This window comes from Geospiza fortis, unplaced genomic scaffold, assembly GCF_000277835.1.
Source record: "Geospiza fortis unplaced genomic scaffold, GeoFor_1.0 scaffold233, whole genome shotgun sequence".
In the NCBI taxonomy this organism is placed as follows: domain Eukaryota; kingdom Metazoa; phylum Chordata; class Aves; order Passeriformes; family Thraupidae; genus Geospiza; species Geospiza fortis.
In genome coordinates, this window is record NW_005054656.1 from 90,143 (window position 1) to 116,509 (window position 26,367).

The 26,367-nt window shown below is 23.9% G+C and overlaps 1 protein-coding gene across 1 annotated transcript in view; it reads left to right on the forward strand.

Annotated features, from left to right (window-relative positions):
* DSCAM (DS cell adhesion molecule) overlaps nt 1–26,367 on the forward strand; it is a 119,542-nt gene that overhangs the window by 79,066 nt on the left and 14,109 nt on the right. Inside the window, exons 16-18 of the mRNA XM_031064924.1 lie at nt 11,630–11,779; nt 16,278–16,475; nt 20,079–20,381. Of these exons, the coding sequence (XP_030920784.1) occupies nt 11,630–11,779; nt 16,278–16,475; nt 20,079–20,381 (651 nt within the window). The remainder of the gene's footprint in view (nt 1–11,629; nt 11,780–16,277; nt 16,476–20,078; nt 20,382–26,367) is intronic.

The following is a 26,367-nucleotide window of genomic DNA, read 5'->3' on the forward strand; positions in this document are numbered from 1 at the left end:
TATATTATATTATATTATATTATATTATATTATATTATATTATATTATATTATATTATATTATATTATATTATATTATATTATATTATATTATATTATATTATATTATATTATATTATATTATATTATATTATATTATATTATATTATATTATATTATATTATATTATATTATATTATATTATATTATATTATATTATATTATATTATATTATATTATATTATATTATATTATATTATATTATATTATATTATATTATATTATATTATATTATATTATATTATATTATATTATATTATATTATATTATATTATATTATATTATATTATATTATATTATATTATATTATATTATATTATATTATATTATATTATATTATATTATATTATATTATATTATATTATATTATATTATATTATATTATATTATATTATATTATATTATATTATATTATATTATATTATATTATATTATATTATATTATATTATATTATATTATATTATATTATATTATATTATATTATATTATATTATATTATATTATATTATATTATATTATATTATATTATATTATATTATATTATATTATATTATATTATATTATATTATATTATATTATATTATATTATATTATATTATATTATATTATATTATATTATATTATATTATATTATATTATATTATATTATATTATATTATATTATATTATATTATATTATATTATATTATATTATATTATATTATATTATATTATATTATATTATATTATATTATATTATATTATATTATATTATATTATATTATATTATATTATATTATATTATATTATATTATATTATATTATATTATATTATATTATATTATATTATATTATATTATATTATATTATATTATATTATATTATATTATATTATATTATATTATATTATATTATATTATATTATATTATATTATATTATATTATATTATATTATATTATATTATATTATATTATATTATATTATATTATATTATATTATATTATATTATATTATATTATATTATATTATATTATATTATATTATATTATATTATATTATATTATATTATATTATATTATATTATATTATATTATATTATATTATATTATATTATATTATATTATATTATATTATATTATATTATATTATATTATATTATATTATATTATATTATATTATATTATATTATATTATATTATATTATATTATATTATATTATATTATATTATATTATATTATATTATATTATATTATATTATATTATATTATATTATATTATATTATATTATATTATATTATATTATATTATATTATATTATATTATATTATATTATATTATATTATATTATATTATATTATATTATATTATATTATATTATATTATATTATATTATATTATATTATATTATATTATATTATATTATATTATATTATATTATATTATATTATATTATATTATATTATATTATATTATATTATATTATATTATATTATATTATATTATATTATATTATATTATATTATATTATATTATATTATATTATATTATATTATATTATATTATATTATATTATATTATATTATATTATATTATATTATATTATATTATATTATATTATATTATATTATATTATATTATATTATATTATATTATATTATATTATATTATATTATATTATATTATATTATATTATATTATATTATATTATATTATATTATATTATATTATATTATATTATATTATATTATATTATATTATATTATATTATATTATATTATATTATATTATATTATATTATATTATATTATATTATATTATATTATATTATATTATATTATATTATATTATATTATATTATATTATATTATATTATATTATATTATATTATATTATATTATATTATATTATATTATATTATATTATATTATATTATATTATATTATATTATATTATATTATATTATATTATATTATATTATATTATATTATATTATATTATATTATATTATATTATATTATATTATATTATATTATATTATATTATATTATATTATATTATATTATATTATATTATATTATATTATATTATATTATATTATATTATATTATATTATATTATATTATATTATATTATATTATATTATATTATATTATATTATATTATATTATATTATATTATATTATATTATATTATATTATATTATATTATATTATATTATATTATATTATATTATATTATATTATATTATATTATATTATATTATATTATATTATATTATATTATATTATATTATATTATATTATATTATATTATATTATATTATATTATATTATATTATATTATATTATATTATATTATATTATATTATATTATATTATATTATATTATATTATATTATATTATATTATATTATATTATATTATATTATATTATATTATATTATATTATATTATATTATATTATATTATATTATATTATATTATATTATATTATATTATATTATATTATATTATATTATATTATATTATATTATATTATATTATATTATATTATATTATATTATATTATATTATATTATATTATATTATATTATATTATATTATATTATATTATATTATATTATATTATATTATATTATATTATATTATATTATATTATATTATATTATATTATATTATATTATATTATATTATATTATATTATATTATATTATATTATATTATATTATATTATATTATATTATATTATATTATATTATATTATATTATATTATATTATATTATATTATATTATATTATATTATATTATATTATATTATATTATATTATATTATATTATATTATATTATATTATATTATATTATATTATATTATATTATATTATATTATATTATATTATATTATATTATATTATATTATATTATATTATATTATATTATATTATATTATATTATATTATATTATATTATATTATATTATATTATATTATATTATATTATATTATATTATATTATATTATATTATATTATATTATATTATATTATATTATATTATATTATATTATATTATATTATATTATATTATATTATATTATATTATATTATATTATATTATATTATATTATATTATATTATATTATATTATATTATATTATATTATATTATATTATATTATATTATATTATATTATATTATATTATATTATATTATATTATATTATATTATATTATATTATATTATATTATATTATATTATATTATATTATATTATATTATATTATATTATATTATATTATATTATATTATATTATATTATATTATATTATATTATATTATATTATATTATATTATATTATATTATATTATATTATATTATATTATATTATATTATATTATATTATATTATATTATATTATATTATATTATATTATATTATATTATATTATATTATATTATATTATATTATATTATATTATATTATATTATATTATATTATATTATATTATATTATATTATATTATATTATATTATATTATATTATATTATATTATATTATATTATATTATATTATATTATATTATATTATATTATATTATATTATATTATATTATATTATATTATATTATATTATATTATATTATATTATATTATATTATATTATATTATATTATATTATATTATATTATATTATATTATATTATATTATATTATATTATATTATATTATATTATATTATATTATATTATATTATATTATATTATATTATATTATATTATATTATATTATATTATATTATATTATATTATATTATATTATATTATATTATATTATATTATATTATATTATATTATATTATATTATATTATATTATATTATATTATATTATATTATATTATATTATATTATATTATATTATATTATATTATATTATATTATATTATATTATATTATATTATATTATATTATATTATATTATATTATATTATATTATATTATATTATATTATATTATATTATATTATATTATATTATATTATATTATATTATATTATATTATATTATATTATATTATATTATATTATATTATATTATATTATATTATATTATATTATATTATATTATATTATATTATATTATATTATATTATATTATATTATATTATATTATATTATATTATATTATATTATATTATATTATATTATATTATATTATATTATATTATATTATATTATATTATATTATATTATATTATATTATATTATATTATATTATATTATATTATATTATATTATATTATATTATATTATATTATATTATATTATATTATATTATATTATATTATATTATATTATATTATATTATATTATATTATATTATATTATATTATATTATATTATATTATATTATATTATATTATATTATATTATATTATATTATATTATATTATATTATATTATATTATATTATATTATATTATATTATATTATATTATATTATATTATATTATATTATATTATATTATATTATATTATATTATATTATATTATATTATATTATATTATATTATATTATATTATATTATATTATATTATATTATATTATATTATATTATATTATATTATATTATATTATATTATATTATATTATATTATATTATATTATATTATATTATATTATATTATATTATATTATATTATATTATATTATATTATATTATATTATATTATATTATATTATATTATATTATATTATATTATATTATATTATATTATATTATATTATATTATATTATATTATATTATATTATATTATATTATATTATATTATATTATATTATATTATATTATATTATATTATATTATATTATATTATATTATATTATATTATATTATATTATATTATATTATATTATATTATATTATATTATATTATATTATATTATATTATATTATATTATATTATATTATATTATATTATATTATATTATATTATATTATATTATATTATATTATATTATATTATATTATATTATATTATATTATATTATATTATATTATATTATATTATATTATATTATATTATATTATATTATATTATATTATATTATATTATATTATATTATATTATATTATATTATATTATATTATATTATATTATATTATATTATATTATATTATATTATATTATATTATATTATATTATATTATATTATATTATATTATATTATATTATATTATATTATATTATATTATATTATATTATATTATATTATATTATATTATATTATATTATATTATATTATATTATATTATATTATATTATATTATATTATATTATATTATATTATATTATATTATATTATATTATATTATATTATATTATATTATATTATATTATATTATATTATATTATATTATATTATATTATATTATATTATATTATATTATATTATATTATATTATATTATATTATATTATATTATATTATATTATATTATATTATATTATATTATATTATATTATATTATATTATATTATATTATATTATATTATATTATATTATATTATATTATATTATATTATATTATATTATATTATATTATATTATATTATATTATATTATATTATATTATATTATATTATATTATATTATATTATATTATATTATATTATATTATATTATATTATATTATATTATATTATATTATATTATATTATATTATATTATATTATATTATATTATATTATATTATATTATATTATATTATATTATATTATATTATATTATATTATATTATATTATATTATATTATATTATATTATATTATATTATATTATATTATATTATATTATATTATATTATATTATATTATATTATATTATATTATATTATATTATATTATATTATATTATATTATATTATATTATATTATATTATATTATATTATATTATATTATATTATATTATATTATATTATATTATATTATATTATATTATATTATATTATATTATATTATATTATATTATATTATATTATATTATATTATATTATATTATATTATATTATATTATATTATATTATATTATATTATATTATATTATATTATATTATATTATATTATATTATATTATATTATATTATATTATATTATATTATATTATATTATATTATATTATATTATATTATATTATATTATATTATATTATATTATATTATATTATATTATATTATATTATATTATATTATATTATATTATATTATATTATATTATATTATATTATATTATATTATATTATATTATATTATATTATATTATATTATATTATATTATATTATATTATATTATATTATATTATATTATATTATATTATATTATATTATATTATATTATATTATATTATATTATATTATATTATATTATATTATATTATATTATATTATATTATATTATATTATATTATATTATATTATATTATATTATATTATATTATATTATATTATATTATATTATATTATATTATATTATATTATATTATATTATATTATATTATATTATATTATATTATATTATATTATATTATATTATATTATATTATATTATATTATATTATATTATATTATATTATATTATATTATATTATATTATATTATATTATATTATATTATATTATATTATATTATATTATATTATATTATATTATATTATATTATATTATATTATATTATATTATATTATATTATATTATATTATATTATATTATATTATATTATATTATATTATATTATATTATATTATATTATATTATATTATATTATATTATATTATATTATATTATATTATATTATATTATATTATATTATATTATATTATATTATATTATATTATATTATATTATATTATATTATATTATATTATATTATATTATATTATATTATATTATATTATATTATATTATATTATATTATATTATATTATATTATATTATATTATATTATATTATATTATATTATATTATATTATATTATATTATATTATATTATATTATATTATATTATATTATATTATATTATATTATATTATATTATATTATATTATATTATATTATATTATATTATATTATATTATATTATATTATATTATATTATATTATATTATATTATATTATATTATATTATATTATATTATATTATATTATATTATATTATATTATATTATATTATATTATATTATATTATATTATATTATATTATATTATATTATATTATATTATATTATATTATATTATATTATATTATATTATATTATATTATATTATATTATATTATATTATATTATATTATATTATATTATATTATATTATATTATATTATATTATATTATATTATATTATATTATATTATATTATATTATATTATATTATATTATATTATATTATATTATATTATATTATATTATATTATATTATATTATATTATATTATATTATATTATATTATATTATATTATATTATATTATATTATATTATATTATATTATATTATATTATATTATATTATATTATATTATATTATATTATATTATATTATATTATATTATATTATATTATATTATATTATATTATATTATATTATATTATATTATATTATATTATATTATATTATATTATATTATATTATATTATATTATATTATATTATATTATATTATATTATATTATATTATATTATATTATATTATATTATATTATATTATATTATATTATATTATATTATATTATATTATATTATATTATATTATATTATATTATATTATATTATATTATATTATATTATATTATATTATATTATATTATATTATATTATATTATATTATATTATATTATATTATATTATATTATATTATATTATATTATATTATATTATATTATATTATATTATATTATATTATATTATATTATATTATATTATATTATATTATATTATATTATATTATATTATATTATATTATATTATATTATATTATATTATATTATATTATATTATATTATATTATATTATATTATATTATATTATATTATATTATATTATATTATATTATATTATATTATATTATATTATATTATATTATATTATATTATATTATATTATATTATATTATATTATATTATATTATATTATATTATATTATATTATATTATATTATATTATATTATATTATATTATATTATATTATATTATATTATATTATATTATATTATATTATATTATATTATATTATATTATATTATATTATATTATATTATATTATATTATATTATATTATATTATATTATATTATATTATATTATATTATATTATATTATATTATATTATATTATATTATATTATATTATATTATATTATATTATATTATATTATATTATATTATATTATATTATATTATATTATATTATATTATATTATATTATATTATATTATATTATATTATATTATATTATATTATATTATATTATATTATATTATATTATATTATATTATATTATATTATATTATATTATATTATATTATATTATATTATATTATATTATATTATATTATATTATATTATATTATATTATATTATATTATATTATATTATATTATATTATATTATATTATATTATATTATATTATATTATATTATATTATATTATATTATATTATATTATATTATATTATATTATATTATATTATATTATATTATATTATATTATATTATATTATATTATATTATATTATATTATATTATATTATATTATATTATATTATATTATATTATATTATATTATATTATATTATATTATATTATATTATATTATATTATATTATATTATATTATATTATATTATATTATATTATATTATATTATATTATATTATATTATATTATATTATATTATATTATATTATATTATATTATATTATATTATATTATATTATATTATATTATATTATATTATATTATATTATATTATATTATATTATATTATATTATATTATATTATATTATATTATATTATATTATATTATATTATATTATATTATATTATATTATATTATATTATATTATATTATATTATATTATATTATATTATATTATATTATATTATATTATATTATATTATATTATATTATATTATATTATATTATATTATATTATATTATATTATATTATATTATATTATATTATATTATATTATATTATATTATATTATATTATATTATATTATATTATATTATATTATATTATATTATATTATATTATATTATATTATATTATATTATATTATATTATATTATATTATATTATATTATATTATATTATATTATATTATATTATATTATATTATATTATATTATATTATATTATATTATATTATATTATATTATATTATATTATATTATATTATATTATATTATATTATATTATATTATATTATATTATATTATATTATATTATATTATATTATATTATATTATATTATATTATATTATATTATATTATATTATATTATATTATATTATATTATATTATATTATATTATATTATATTATATTATATTATATTATATTATATTATATTATATTATATTATATTATATTATATTATATTATATTATATTATATTATATTATATTATATTATATTATATTATATTATATTATATTATATTATATTATATTATATTATATTATATTATATTATATTATATTATATTATATTATATTATATTATATTATATTATATTATATTATATTATATTATATTATATTATATTATATTATATTATATTATATTATATTATATTATATTATATTATATTATATTATATTATATTATATTATATTATATTATATTATATTATATTATATTATATTATATTATATTATATTATATTATATTATATTATATTATATTATATTATATTATATTATATTATATTATATTATATTATATTATATTATATTATATTATATTATATTATATTATATTATATTATATTATATTATATTATATTATATTATATTATATTATATTATATTATATTATATTATATTATATTATATTATATTATATTATATTATATTATATTATATTATATTATATTATATTATATTATATTATATTATATTATATTATATTATATTATATTATATTATATTATATTATATTATATTATATTATATTATATTATATTATATTATATTATATTATATTATATTATATTATATTATATTATATTATATTATATTATATTATATTATATTATATTATATTATATTATATTATATTATATTATATTATATTATATTATATTATATTATATTATATTATATTATATTATATTATATTATATTATATTATATTATATTATATTATATTATATTATATTATATTATATTATATTATATTATATTATATTATATTATATTATATTATATTATATTATATTATATTATATTATATTATATTATATTATATTATATTATATTATATTATATTATATTATATTATATTATATTATATTATATTATATTATATTATATTATATTATATTATATTATATTATATTATATTATATTATATTATATTATATTATATTATATTATATTATATTATATTATATTATATTATATTATATTATATTATATTATATTATATTATATTATATTATATTATATTATATTATATTATATTATATTATATTATATTATATTATATTATATTATATTATATTATATTATATTATATTATATTATATTATATTATATTATATTATATTATATTATATTATATTATATTATATTATATTATATTATATTATATTATATTATATTATATTATATTATATTATATTATATTATATTATATTATATTATATTATATTATATTATATTATATTATATTATATTATATTATATTATATTATATTATATTATATTATATTATATTATATTATATTATATTATATTATATTATATTATATTATATTATATTATATTATATTATATTATATTATATTATATTATATTATATTATATTATATTATATTATATTATATTATATTATATTATATTATATTATATTATATTATATTATATTATATTATATTATATTATATTATATTATATTATATTATATTATATTATATTATATATTATATTATGCTATACTAAAACTATACTAAAGAAAGAGAAAGAATACATCAGAAGGCTTAACAAGAATGAGTAATAAAAACTCGTGACTGACTCAGAGTCCAACACAGCTGGCTGTGATTGGCCATTAATTAAAAACAATTCACATGGAACCAATCAAATATTCACCTGTTGGTAAGCAACCTCCAGACCACATTCCAAAGCAACCAGATAATTATTGTTTACATTCTTTTCTGAGGCTTTTCAGCTTCCCAGGAGAAATCCTGGGTGAGGGGATTTTTCAGGAAACGTGACAGTGACAAGGAGCTGCTCTGCCCATGGTGTCCCTGGGCTGTGGACACCTGGGCACTCGCTGCAACGCTCGGATGGGGTCAAACCCAACATTCTGTGCTCATTCTCTGATTATTTCCCCACTTACAGATGACAGATCCACAGTTCTGCTCACTGATGCTGACTTTGGAGAGACGTCCAAGCAGAAGTCCCTGACTGTCACCCACACTGTCCATTACCAGTCGGTGTCACAAGCCACAGGGCCACTGGTGGATGTCTCTGATGCCCGGCCAGGAACAAGTAAGCACATCAAAAAATACTTTTTTTTTTTTTAGAGAGGAGAAAGCTGTAACAAAATAAATGTTCTGCTCCTGTATTTGCATCCTCATCTTTCTGTCTGAGAGTGGAGAGAAATCTTTTTAGGTCAGCAGAGGACATTTTTTAAACTATTGCACTTAGTGATTCAATATGAGGGAAATTGCATATGCATCTGAAATAGAGGTGTAATTTGAAATAATTCATACCTGGCCTTCATTAAAGCAAATGCATGCTAGATTTTAATTTCCAGAATTTATTGGGTAAATTACCTTAATGGCTTTTAGTGTGTAATACACTTTTTTTTTCTCTGTGATCAATCTTTATTGTATTTCAAAAGCAACTTTCCTCCTACCTCTCCATCAGGCAAAAAAAAAAAAAATCAATTCTCATTATTACTTTTTCTGAAAAAGTTGTATTTCTGGCTTTAGTTATTATGGTAAATTACTTTTCCCAGATATATTCATGCCAAGTTGTTCTTCTAGTGATTAAAATACTATCATAAATTAATATACTGATGCAATCCATTCTTCTCATTCCTCTCATGAATATGTTCCTTATCTATGTAAATGGGTAAAAAAAAATACTGGGTTGAATGATTAGCTATGAGTTAGAAATTTTCCCAAAATGTAGTTCACTGCAGTGTGCAATTTCTGAAATCTCTTGGATTATTTCTGTCCCCTGGTTGTTTCAGAATTTACTTGTTGAGTTTAGTGAACTTGCTAGAATGCAGATAATTTGAAAAATCCATTTCCACCACAATCTTTTAAATAAGAGGAGTTGTAGTCATGGCCTTGATGCTTTTTTAGCCCTTTCATCTTTTTTCAGGTCATTCCTTGAGGATTAGATTTTCTAATAAGGAAAGAGGCATCACCCCAAAACCTCACACCTGTGTTATACCACAGAACTTCATAGCACCTTCCTTTCTAATGCCTCTTTGTGTGCAATTCTTGATTCCTCTGCAGCCAGGGAGAGAATTCCTTCAAATTAAATGTGGATTTAACTCACGTGTAAGAATATGGTCTGTGTCCAGCCCTGCTTGGAAGTAAAAATCCACCAGCACTTTTATTAAGCAGTACAGATCTGATCGCAGCAGTGCACAGGGCTGGGTCAAAGACTTCCAGGTAACGTTCTCTGGATTTAAAACACTAATCCAGCTTTGCTGCAGGCTGGGTGATGGGATTTTGTCACAGCCACCACTTGTGCTGTGAAGAGGAGAAGAGCCCAGCTGGGAGGCTCAGAGGTTATGGACCCTCCTGTCTGAGCCCACTCACGTTCACTGAGTGACAAATATTCCTTTACAGCATATTTGAAGTTCTTCTCTTGTCCTTACATACTGATTTATGGAAGAGTTGCTCTGTGAACCTTGGCCTTGCTGAGCTCAGCTCTCTCCAGTGGTGTTTGACAGCACAGCTGGCATAACCAGAGCACCAGCTGTGTTTCCACCCCACTGCCAGCTCTGGAATTGCTGTGCCTGTGCTGCACAGCCCCTCACAGAGGCACAGCTCAGCCCTGCTCATCAGGACATGGACTGAGCTCCTGTGGGCTGGCAGAGGCTCTCCCAGCTCAGTCCCATTGCTGATAAGAACCTCCCAAATCACAGGATCAGAGGTTGAGGTTCAGAGGGATATCTGGGCACTGGTCAGTCCAGCCCCTCTGCTGAAAGCAGGGTCAGCAAGGGCTGGGCACAGATCCTAAACTCAGGAACAGCCCCAGATGACTTCTGAGTGTCCCCAAGGATGGGAACTCCTCCTGTGTGTGCAGCCTGTGCCAGGGCTCAGTCTCCCTCACATTAAAGTGTTTCCTGATGTTCAGGATGAAGCTCCCATGTTTCTCCTTGTGGCCATTGCCCCTGGTCTTCTCACTGGGCACCACTGACAGAAACTTGGCTCTTGTCCTCTCTTGTCCTCTTGCCCCTCAGGTATTTCCATACATTGATGGCATTCCCCCAAACCTTCTCTTCTCCAGACCAGGCAGCCCCAGGAGGAGCTGTTCTTCCCCAGCCAGGAGCTGTTCTCACCAGCACTCTCCTTCTGTTCTCCATGTTCTCTATCTCCAGCTGGGGGCTATGTACAAATTACAAACAGGGGGAGACTGCTAGGATTGTGTCTTGAGCCATCAGCATCAGTCTCATTACATGGTTATGACAATGGGAAGATGCCAGCAGCTCACATCTCAGGCAGCGGACCAAGAACTTAATGTTACAACTTACTTTATAAGTTTTTTGACCCATCACACAAAGCAAAAGCACGCTGACAGTAGTTCTATCCAACCACTATAAGCACATGAACCTTTGGTTAAAACAGTGCTTGCTTATTTCAAATACAATACCTGCATGTAAGCCTTAAAACACAATGCACAGAGCTCCATTATTAAGCTTAAAACTTCCTAATATCTCACTAGATAAACTTTTCTGCAGCTTAGGGAGTTATTCTAGACAAGCATTAATACACAGACCATTGTTCTATTTGTCCTTACTTTTCTACTTCTTACATAATTTTTCTGATCACCAATCTCATGGTTACTGCTTAGCTCTAATCACAGTTCTGCTGTCTCTGGGCCTGCCTTTTGCAGCTTTCCCCAAACCCTCTGATTTTATGGATTCCCACATTCTCCTTTGAATGAGGCTCACTCCTGGCCACGCCACAGCCACGTGCCACATTCCCAAGTGTTGGTTTGTGCCACGCTGAGCATGGATTTGGATGTTGTCCATGTGAGGCAGCTCTGTGCTGCACTACCAGGAGGAACAATTATCAGTGGCACCAGGTTCTAATTTTTCCACTGCTGAAAGGAAAGAAAAGGAGAAGGATCAGACCATTATTTGTAAATAAATGCCTTGTTTCTTTGAAGCAGCAGAATACAAATTCTCACTGGGAATGCTTAGGCAGAAGCAGTGCTCAGAGTCATTATCTGGGTATTGCTTTTTCTTTCCATTTCTTCTGCTAAAGTCTCTTACCTCAAAGACTGACAACTTCACTATTTGAATGTCAAAGAACATTTTGAATAGATTTGAATTTTTCATTTTTAATACCCTTTCTATTGTTAGTGATATCCTTTCAGAAGTTTTGAAGAGAAGTCCTTCAGTGCTGATGTAGTTATTCTCTATTTGCCACATAATGATTTTTCTCTTGCCCTTGCTTTGTTAGACTCACTTTCAGGGCAGAACTCTTTATTAATAAGTTCAAGGAGGTCAATTTTGGCACACAGTTTGCTTTTACAATCTTGGTCACTATATTATCTCTAAGTTAATTTAAAAAGTACAACATTGCTGACCTTAAACCAGCAGCAGATGATTTTTAAAGTTAGAAAAATTGTATTAATTTACTAATTGTTCCAAAGCAGTCAGATCTTTATGAACCTGTTCCCACTGAAACTCTGATGGCACTATTACAGCTTATGTTTTATGTCTTGGCCACTTGTTAAAATGGGAAATCTGTAGCTGATCAATACTGTAATATAGAACAGTGTGTCCAGAAGAGGGAATTATAGCCCCACATTTCTGAGCACATCTATTTCAAAATTGACAGCAGGTGCAGGGTGTTCCTGTGGCCACATCTGTGATGATAATTTGCACTTCACTTGAGGTGTGGTGTGAAATCCCTGACCAGATCTACTTGCCTTGTGCTCTTTCAGTTCTCAGAGTGGTTTTGGTGCTGGAGAACTGCTTGTCTTGGAGTAAAGGGATAATGAATGTGTCAATGGAAGAATGATGGGGCCTTCAGCTCTTCAGTTCCACCCTTGATGAAATGTAGAGTTTCATTAGAAAGAGAGTAGTTCTAGAAAAGCATCAGCAGTTTGGTAATGATCAGCATTAACACTTCATTTTTTTCCCCCAAAAAAGAATGTCTTGAGTTTGGGTTTTATTAACAAAGATGATTTCAGTGGCCATCCCCTTCTGGAAGGGGGAAGTGAAGGGCCAGGCACTGATCTCTCTGCTGACCAGGGACAGGACACGAGGAAGGGAAGGTATAGGTTGGAAATTAGGAAAAAATTTTTCATAGAAAGAAAATTTTTCATGGAAAGAATAATAAAGTACTGGAATGGTCTTCCCAGGGAGGTGGTAGCATCACTATCTCTGGATGTGTTTAACAAAAGACTGGACATGGCACTTGGTGCTATAGTCTGGTTGAGGTGTTAGGGCACAGGTTGGACTCGATGATCTCAGAGGTCTCTTCCAAGCTCATTATTCTGTGATTCTGTGAAATGTTTGGAGCTGTGTCAGGGAAAGATTGGGTTGGATTTTAGGAGAAGGTGGATTTTCTTCACCCAGAGGTGGCTGGATGAATGGTCATGGCCCTGAGGCTGCCAGAGCTCCAGGAGTGTTTGGACACCGCTCCAGGGATGCCCAGGGTGGGATTGTTGGGGGTCTATGCAGGGCCAGGGCTTGGACTGGATGATCCCTGTGGGTCCCTTGCAGCTCAGGACATTCTGTGATTCTGACAGGGCTGGTTTCCTTCCCACCCCTCTCTGCCATCCCCCACAGATCCCACCACGAGGAGGAGTGCCAAAACCGGCCCCACCGCGCGCAACCGCTACGCCAGCCAGTGGACCCTCAACAGACCCCACCCCACCATATCAGCCCACACCCTCACCACAGACTGGAGGCTGCCCACGCCCAGGCCAGCAGGATCCGTGGACAAGGAAAGTGACAGCTACAGCGTCAGCCCCTCGCAGGACACAGGTACGGACAGGGCTCCCTGCAGGGACACACGGACAGCAGCTGCTGCTGCATCCCATTGCTGACAGGATCCCACAGCTGCTCATCCCATTGCTGACAGGATCCTCCCAAGTCACAGGATCAGAGGTTGAGGTCCAGAGGGACATCTGGGCACTGGTCAGTCCAGCCCCTCTGCTGAAAGCAGGGTCAGCAAGGGTTGGCTGCTCAGGAACATCCCCGGATGGCTTCTGAATGTCCCCAAGGCTGGGAGCTCCACCTCCTGTGTGGGCAGCCTGTGCCACCTGTTCTGTTCCTGGGTGTGCCTTGTTTGGAGCTCAGGTGTTGTTTTCTTCCCTTGCCAGGATGGTTTTATTTTCTGTAGGTTATTTATGAGGGGTGCCAAAAATGCTTGTAGTGATAATGACAACAAATATTGTGCCTCTGGTTCCTCATTCCACACACATCCTTTGAAAGACAAGGTGGTAAATTTTCCTGTACCTTCCTGAACCAAAAAGCAAAAGTAGAGGAATTTGACTAGGAAGGGACAATATTAATCAGCAAGAATATCCTTGAGTCATATTTGGAATGGTTTTAGGATTTGAATAACCTTTCGGTTAATATTTTTATTTTCCCGTTCATGTAATATGTTCATTCTCAGTGGGAAAGAGAAGGGGAAAAAAAAAGGGAAAACTCTGGAATTAGAGTCCAAGTAAAAATCCATTCATAGCACTGAATTCTGTAGCAGCTGGCCACGATTTCCCTGGGAAACAGCATGGGGTTTATTCCTCTAGGAGACAAATGGGGAGACACTGAACACATATTCTGCCTGCAGCCCTCATGTCTTCTTGATGCCTTCACATCATAAATGCAACTGGATAAAAAAAAAGCTTTCTCCACTGTCCTATGCTGAAAAAGCAAAAAAAAAAAAATCAAATAAATTATTAAATTATTAACTAGAAGATGCACCATGAAGTAAATTTAATAAAGGTTAAAAAAGAATAAAGATAAAATATTTCTCGAAGGGAACTCTGACCAAAGTGAAGCCAGGCTTGCTCTGCTTCCTCAGAAGGAATTGCCAATTGTCTCTCCTGATTTTAGGAGAAAGGTGTTCATGATGTGTTAGAGCTACATAGCAGTGGATGTGAGTGGCCTTTCACCATAAAAACCAATGTGACTGGTTTGTTTTCTGTATAAGAACAAGTATCTGACTTCACTCATGTTTAGTGATTTACAGCCTGGAGATCTCAGTGTTTCATAATTCACCCTCTTACCCCCCATGTTTTCTCCACGGGGTTATGGCAGTCACCAGATTCCTCCAGCCAGCTGACAACCTTCAGGTAGAATTATCATAAATTTTTAAGGCTATTAAATATACAAATCTAAATATAAATCAAAAATCTCCTCTCACAAACCCTTTTTGTAGACACTCCAGATGCAGGTGCATTTGGATGTGTTCCAACCTGTTGTCACCCAAGGATGTTTTCCAATATGTGTGGCAAAGGGTAGAAATTAAATTTACTGTGTGGTTTAGTAGATAAACTACATCCAATTATGTAAACAGACTTTATAATCTATATTTTAACAAGCCTACTTTTCTACTCTGTGTCTACCTTTGAGCTCACGGTGATTTATGTGAGGGATAGCAAGCTTTAGATCAAGGAAGCTTTTCTTGTGCCAAAAAGCAGCTCTATTACAGCACTTGGTTTCTGGGAAAAGAGTAGAGTCCATTTAATTTAAGTGCTTCAGAAGTTTAAAACTTTCAAATAAACATATGTAGCCAAATTATGTGTTCAAGAACCAATTGAGCTAATGTGCACATTTGATCGCTTCTCCTATCTGGAGTTCAGATTTCAGGAGCTGGTTGATGCAGTTAATATTTGGCAGAATTTAGCACTTATCAAAACAATTCCAGGCTTACAAAGCAGCAGCTTTTGAGTTTAGGAGAAATGCCTGGCAACAGTTCATAGCTGTGACCGAGTTCTGATGTTCTAACCAGAGGCCATTAGAAATTTCCTGATCAATCTGCATTCATGAAGTCCAAGAAGTTTCATAAGGTTCACCCTGGGCTTGGATAAACTTCCATCAAATCTAAAGTAGGTGTTTAGACAGGTTGGTTCTGGAATATTCTCCCTCTTGGCATGGGATATGGGAAGCTGCAGGTCCTGAGCTACAATGGATGAAGCTGTGACCTTTGTGTGACCACGATATTCACGCGCACTGCTCCATGGCACTGGTCAGCTGCTGCCTCCTGGGAGTTTCCAGCTGACCAGAAATATGGGGAGACATCACTGAGGTCTGCTGTACAAATCAAATGTGAAAAACAGAATGATGTTTCCTGTGGGTGGAAAGGAAAAAAAAAAAGGCAAAAAGAAAGAAAAATCAAAAGAAACCCTGTTAAGTTCTGGTCAGCTCCAAATCTTAAGCAAGTTAGAGCAGAAGTACTTGTCATTTTAAATAATGGATGGTCGTGTTTAAAAGTGGCAGGAGTATCATTCTTTGTGCACAATGAAAACTGATGCAGAGGTGCAGGCACACAATAAAAAAGATAAAGATTTGCAATAATGACACGCTTGCCTCTGGCTGCTGCAGGAGGTCCATTTTTATGAATTTGCTATTACACTGTGCCTGTTTATTGAACATCACCAACAATGTCTGAAATTGCACAGATCTTGTGATGAAACATGACTTCTGCCCAAGGAACTTTTCAAAGTCCTCTGCTCTTCCAGCCCACTGGAGTAGAAACACGGTGGGTGCAACAGCTCAGCAATTCTGTCCCTGCAGAAATGAGCCCTGCATTTCCAGAGTGCTTTTTAATGTATCAGTAGCCATTTACATCTTCAATAACAGTGTTGTTTAAGAAACATTGATATTCTCAGAAACTCATCAGCAGAAAAGAACAGCTTGTAGGTCCTAATAACCTGTGTGTCAAATATGAATTCCCTCATTAGCTTCAGCAGCACTGAAAAAAGGCAACTGGATGACTGCAGGCTGTAGTTGCCAAATATTGCTTTCTGAAGACCTTTGTTCTGAATGAAATGAGTTAGTGTTTTACCTGGTGTCTAGAGAGATAATATCTGAGAGCTCCTGCCTTCCTATTTGACCTTTGTTCTCAGCACTTCCCAAAAACAAAGAAAAAAAAATATATATCTATGTATGATGGAAACAGGACAAAAAGACTTTCCTTTCTCACCCATACACAGCCCCGGTGAAATATTTCTGAGATGCATTAAAAAGATAATGTAAAAAGCTGTTTCTTGTTTTGCAAAATCTGGTTTGTGGGTTTGAAACCTTTTGAAGGCATTTCAGATTTAGAGAAATGGGTTTTTTTTTTGAAAAAGTAATATTTTTCATGTAGTAAAGGTTATTTTTTATAAAAGAAACATGAATTTAATGCTAAGGCACCTAATGCTGCTCACAGGATAAGGCTTCACTTTAGATTATCTGTAATTGTCGAGTTCCTGACTAAAGTAACACTTGTGCAGGCATTTGAAGCAGATTCATTTAAATCACCTTGATAATTTCAAGGGCTCTCTGCTTTACTCTGAAATATCATGCTCGTGGCTTCCCACCTAAAACCAGACTGTGCAGATGTTTTCTCTCTCCCGTTATCCCGTTCCTGCCGCTCAGACCGGGCGAGGAGCAGCATGGTCTCCACAGAAAGTGCCTCCTCCACCTACGAAGAGCTGGCCAGGGCCTACGAGCACGCCAAGATGGAAGAGCAGCTGAGGCACGCCAAGTTCACCATCACGGAGTGCTTCATATCAGACACGTCCTCGGAGCAGCTCACGGCAGGGACCAACGACTACACGGACAGCCTGACGTCCAGCACGCCGTCCGAGTCGGGCATCTGCAGGTTCACTGCCTCCCCCCCCAAGCCTCAGGACGGAGGGAGGGTGATGAACATGGCAGTTCCCAAGGCACATCGCCCAGGTGAGGCAGCAGGGAGATGTTTGGGTCATCCCAGGGAGGGTTTGACACCACGCCCAGGCTGGGAAGAGGGTGGATCATAATATCTCCTGTTACTAGTCACAGATGTAACTGGGGTGTTGTATTTGCAGGGATGCCAGGAATGATGCATCTGACTCCATGTTCTCAGAAGGCTAATTTGTTACTTTACTATATTATATTAAAGAATACTATACTATACTAAAGAATACAGAAAAGATACTTTCTGAATGCTAAAAAGATAATAATGAAAACTCGTGACTCTTTCCAGAGTCTCGACACAGCTTGGCATTGATTGGCCAAAGAGTCAGAACAACTCACACCAGAATCCAATCAGAAGGCTAATTTATTACTTTATAATATTATATTATATTATATTAAGGAATACTATACTATACCAAAGAATACAGAAAAGATACTGAATGCTAAAAAGATAATAATGAAAACTTGTGACTCTCTCCAGAGCCCCGCCACAGCTTGGCCCTGATTGGCCAAAGAGTCAGAACAACTCACACCAGAAGAGTTAGACAACTCACACCAGAATCCAAGCAGAAAGCTAATTAATTACTTTATTATACTATATTATATTACAGAATGCTATACTATACTAAAGAATACAGAAAGGATACTTACTGAATGCTAGAAAGCTAATAATGAAAACTTGTGACTCTCCCCAGAGCCCCGACACAGCTTGGCACTGATTGGCCAATGAGTCAAAACAACTCACAGCAGAACCCAATCAGGCAATCACCTGTGGGTAAACAATCTCCAAACACATTCCACATGAGCACAACACAGGAGAAGCAAATCAGATAAGAATTGTTTCCCTTTTCTCTGAGGCCTCTCAGCTTCCCAGAAGAAAAATCCTGGGCAAAGGGATTTTTTCAGAGAATGTGAATGCCAGCCTGGGGATTGTGCTGATGTCTTTTTGGGACTACCTAAAAAGAAGAGGCCATACAAAATTAGGGAATAAAACCCAGTTATATTTATTGAAGGGCCTTCAGGTACATTTTGGGCAGACAAAGCCCCTCCAGGGGCTACACCCAAAATGGATGATGGGTCATGGTTTTCACACTCTTATAAGTTTGGCCCATTTGCATATTGGGGGTTAATCTTCCAGTTACAGCTTCAGGTAATGAAGTCATTTACCCCAAGTTTGGTCCCCCCAAACTCACTTTTGTTTCCATCTCCTGGGGCCTGAGACAGTGAGGTGTCCTTGATTCCCAGGCCTAGGGAGGATTTATGTTTCCCCCAACATGGGGAAGCAGAGGCTCATACTCTGTATGGAGTTTAAGAGTTATACACCAAAGAATTGCACGATTACAAATATATGATAAATAGAAAAGCTAAAATCCTAATCCCAGCTAATGGAACATGTGAGCATATTCTCCCACACACAGAAAATGTGGGAATTTAGGAGCAGGAAGAGGCTGGCTGAGCCATCAAACCCACTCCTCACACTTGCAGCCATCAGGCCATTGACCCTCCTGGGATAAATAAGACCATATGTGGGTGCATCTGCCCATCTCCAGCTCCAACCAGGCTCTAATAAACCCTGTCTCTCTGTGCTGCTTCGTGCTTGGGAGCCAGAGTTGGCTCTCATTAAAAGCTGATAAAGACAGATTGCAGGAGATGAGCTTGTCCCTTCTGCCTTGTGGCTTGTCAGACTTGTAACAACCCTTTGGTGATGTCCTGGAGCTGTTCCACTCTCTCTCTTTGACATCACCTAATATCAAACTTGGGATATCTAAATCAGGAGGGAACAAAAAAAAGAAGAAAATTAAGGCTTCAGCTCCTTGCTGCCTGAAGGTATGTTGAAATGTATTTACAAGGGTTAAGCCATGGTGTGCACCAGCCAGCCTGCTGCTAAATTTGTTATCGAAGCCTCCAGAATTCATCAAAGCTACTGAAAAATTGTACTAAATTATAATAAATAAATTGTACTAAATTAAAAATATAATAAAATTAAATAATATAAAATTATAAAATATAATAAAATTATAAAATATAATAAAAATATAATAAATAAATTGTACTAAATTAAAAAAGAAGAGACTAAGAAACCAAATATCAAGGCCACAAAAACTAAATAACAAAAAACTTTAAAACACCTAAACTATAGCAAATCATATACTCCAAAAAATACAAACAAAAACCAAATAAACAAAACAAAAACACCAATAAAAATGTATACTTAATAATTTATAAAATCTATAAATATATATCATATAAACAATAAACAACTTCTACTTAATCATATAATCAGTTATACAAAAATCCTAAATTTCCCACAAAGGTAAACTTGAGGTACATCCAACTCTTGGGCTTAGTCAAATTTCCAGATCACAAATATGGTGTTTCTACTGATACCTTAGTTCCCAACAGCACAGGCAGGTTATTTGTGGTACTCTGAGATCAAGCAGGTTAAAAAATCTCAGAAGATTTGTCAGTCTTTGTTACAGGATACAGGATGTGACACAGCAGAGTAGGATTCAAATGGGGAAAAGGCATAATTATATTTGTTTGCTTTCTGAAAACATGATTTATTTCATTTTATTTTGTATCATTTAATTTTATTTTGTATATTTTATTTTATTTTATTTTATTATATAATTTTGCCAGTGTGAATGCTGCTACTCAGATCCACAGAAAGTAATCAGAGATGCTCACCTATGTGAAAAAGAGAGTGAATAATCTCTGGAGGGTCTTTTGTTCAATAGTCAGCATAACAAGCAGTGGTTGTGAGGACAGAGGAATGGAAGGGAGGATCAGGAAGGGCCATTCAAAAGCAGGAACACTGAAAAGAAAGCATCAAGGGTTGGGCTGGAGAAAGCTAAAAGAAAAATGTGGGAAGAAAAAGCCCAAGCAGAAGAGAGACAGTTATAATACTCCAGGCAGGAAATTAGTGTGTCACACGGATAGATAAGAGGGAAAATAAGTATGAAATAAAGTAGTGGGAGAAATTGCTGATTTCTGTGTAGTCACAGAGTAGAACCACAAACCCAGGAGCTGTAGAAATAGATAAAGATAGGAATACTTTTCATTTCTGGCTCCAAAGGAGTAAGATAAATATTTGTCCCTGCTCTGCTAAAGGGAAGCATCTGCATTCACAGCTAAGTCAAAACTGAACTCTTTCCTTCCAAGCAGTCAACAGATATTTTTTATCATTTCTTTAACAAATATCTTGCTATCTTTCCTTTCATGTTCCAACTGCATTACTTTTGCATATTTAGTATTTGAAAATATTCTAATATATTCCATATAAAGCTGATTTTCTTGAGGGCAGATAGAACCAAAATTTGGTCCCTGTGCTTGAGTAAAAAATCTTCCAGGGTTGGAACAGCTTTAGGGCCCCTCCAGTGATTTACAGACTTGTACTCATGTTTAGCTCTGTTATTTTTAATGGCTTTATTTTTTTTCCTTACTTGTCTTTATTAGCTTTAGCTTTCCTTTGCAGCAAGGAAATTAAATATATTGTAAAATTAATAATTAGCTTCATTACCTTGAAAGAATAATTGAGTGTTCCAGTGGGGCAATTTGAATGTTGGCCCATAAATATTGAATAATGCACTATTAAAGGTCACTTTATGAAGGGTTTTAAACAAAACATATGGATAGAAAGAACTTTCAGCAGTAGCAGACAGACCAATATTTTAATTTTCAAGTCAGTGAGGAAACACTTACTGGGCATCTTTCTTCTTTTACTCACCACTTCAGAAATTTGCCAGAGGTAATTTTTAATTCAAATACAATTAATCAAAGTCATTCTCCATTTAAGGATGTGGTGAAGAAATAAAAAAAACTTCAGGTATTTGGTTTCAGTAGACAAGAACATTTGAGTTAAATCACTGTGCTGCTTCAGCACACCTTTATTCTTCCTTGAAGTAAATCTTTTCTTTCAAGAGAACTTTCACCTGTTTTCATGGTGCTTTGCTTTTCTTCTCAGCCAATTCAATTTTCCTGGGAAAATGTCACTTTCAATCACTTCTGCCTCTTCTACCTCATTTCTGTCCTCCCTTTTCAAACTGCTGCCCGTTGCATCTTATGGGTGCAGTAAAGTTTTGAGAGTTTGCAATAAGTACTATTTGATTTTCAAAATGATTCCCAACAATTATAAGACAGTCTGAAGAAAGACTGGGAGAAAAACTTATTTTGATAAATGGGGAATTTGGAAATGAATCCACCCAATGGCAAAGCTGAAAATTAACTCTCAGAAGGTAACTCTCAGGAGTTTGCTGGGATGAGGACTTGGAGATGAGGCTCAGAGGCTTCTTGGTTCCTGCATCCTCCTTTTTGTCCTTCTCTTTTTTGCTTTTCTCCAGACTTCAGGCACTTCTCCCAATCACCATGATCACTCAAAGGCTATTGACAGAGGCCTCAATGGCATCTGCCAGTTCCCTCAGCCCTTGTGGGCACATTCCATCGAAGTCCATGCATTTACACATATCCAGCTTGCTTAAGCATTCCCTGACCTGATCCTTGCCCACCAGGGCTGAGTCTCTTGCTCCAGACTGTTCCACTGATCTCTTGGACCTGGGATTCCTGAAGGCTGCTGTGGCCAGGGAAGATTGAGGCCAGAAAGGCACTGAGGGTCTCAGCCTCTTCCATGTCCTTCCTGTGTCACCAGGTTCCACCCAGCAGTGGAGCCACAATTTCCCTGGTCTTCCTGTTGTCACCATAAAGTTGCAGAAGATCTTTTTCCTTGCCTTGCCTTGCCTTGCCTTGAAATTTCCTTTCCTTGAAATTTCCTTGAAATTTCCTTTCCTTTCCTTCCCTTCCCCTTTCCTATTGTCTTTGACATCCCTCAACAAATTCAACTTCAGCTGGGCTTGGGCTTTCCTAACCACAATTTCTGAATGTTTGGACAATGTCTCTGTATTCCCTCTGGGTTTTTCTTGCCTGCTTCCACCCTCTTGGGAACTCCCTCTCTGTGTCTGAGTTTTGCCAGGAGCTTTTTCTTCATCCATAGAGACCTCCTAGAATTTTTGCCTGAGTTTCTGCTCACTGAGCTTAGAGAAGGTGATCCTTGGACATCAACCAGCTCTCCTAGACAGGAGGGCACTTCAGCTGATGGTACAAGCAGCTGTAGATGTTCTCTGCATCATTGTCCTCACACCAGGCCAAAACTTTGAAGTATATGGAAAACAGTTTTTTAAGCAGTCTTTAATTAATTAAAAAAAAAAAAAAAACTTCAGGAATTTCTCGGAGTTTTCAAAAGGAAATGGAACATGGAAGTAAGATTTTTTTTAATTAACTCCAACATTTGGTCTTTTGAAAGCATGTCCCACGCATATGTTCTAATCTTCACAACACCCCAAGCAGATTTTTGGAAAAAGATAAAAAAGATAAGATTAGAACAGATTGCCCAGAGCAGCTGGGGCTGCCCCTGGATCCCTGGCAGTGCCCAAGGCCAGGTTGGACATTGGGGCTTGGAGCAGCCTGGGACAGTGGAAGGTGTCCCTGCCATGGCAGGGGTGGCACTGGATGAGCTTTAAGGTCCTTTCCAACCCAACCCATTCTGGGATTCTGTGATTATTTGTAGTTCATGCCTCACCATTAACACCACCATCATTTTCCCTTTTATAGTGTCACATTAAAAACTGCCAAGCAAACTGGAATTGCTGCCTGACAAAGCCTCTGCACAGCTTCCCAAAAGTGCAGGCATGGATGCAGACCTGCACATGAGGTGTTGGGGGCTGCACAAAAACATGGACTGTTTTGTGGACTGTCAGACCTCATCTGCCCAGACCTTGAATGTGACCTCCTGTAGATGGTGACATTTTCCAAGAAGCCATCAGAATAGTCAGGTGTCCCAGGAGGCACCTTAAAAGAGAGAATTGAAGCAGTAAAAACAGCACAGCAGGATTTTAAAGCTGTGGGATAATTCCCATGCTTTACAAAAGTTTGTCCTCTCAGCTCCTGTGCAGTGTTAAAATCCATCCTGCTGTAAAAATGGTGGCAACACATTGTT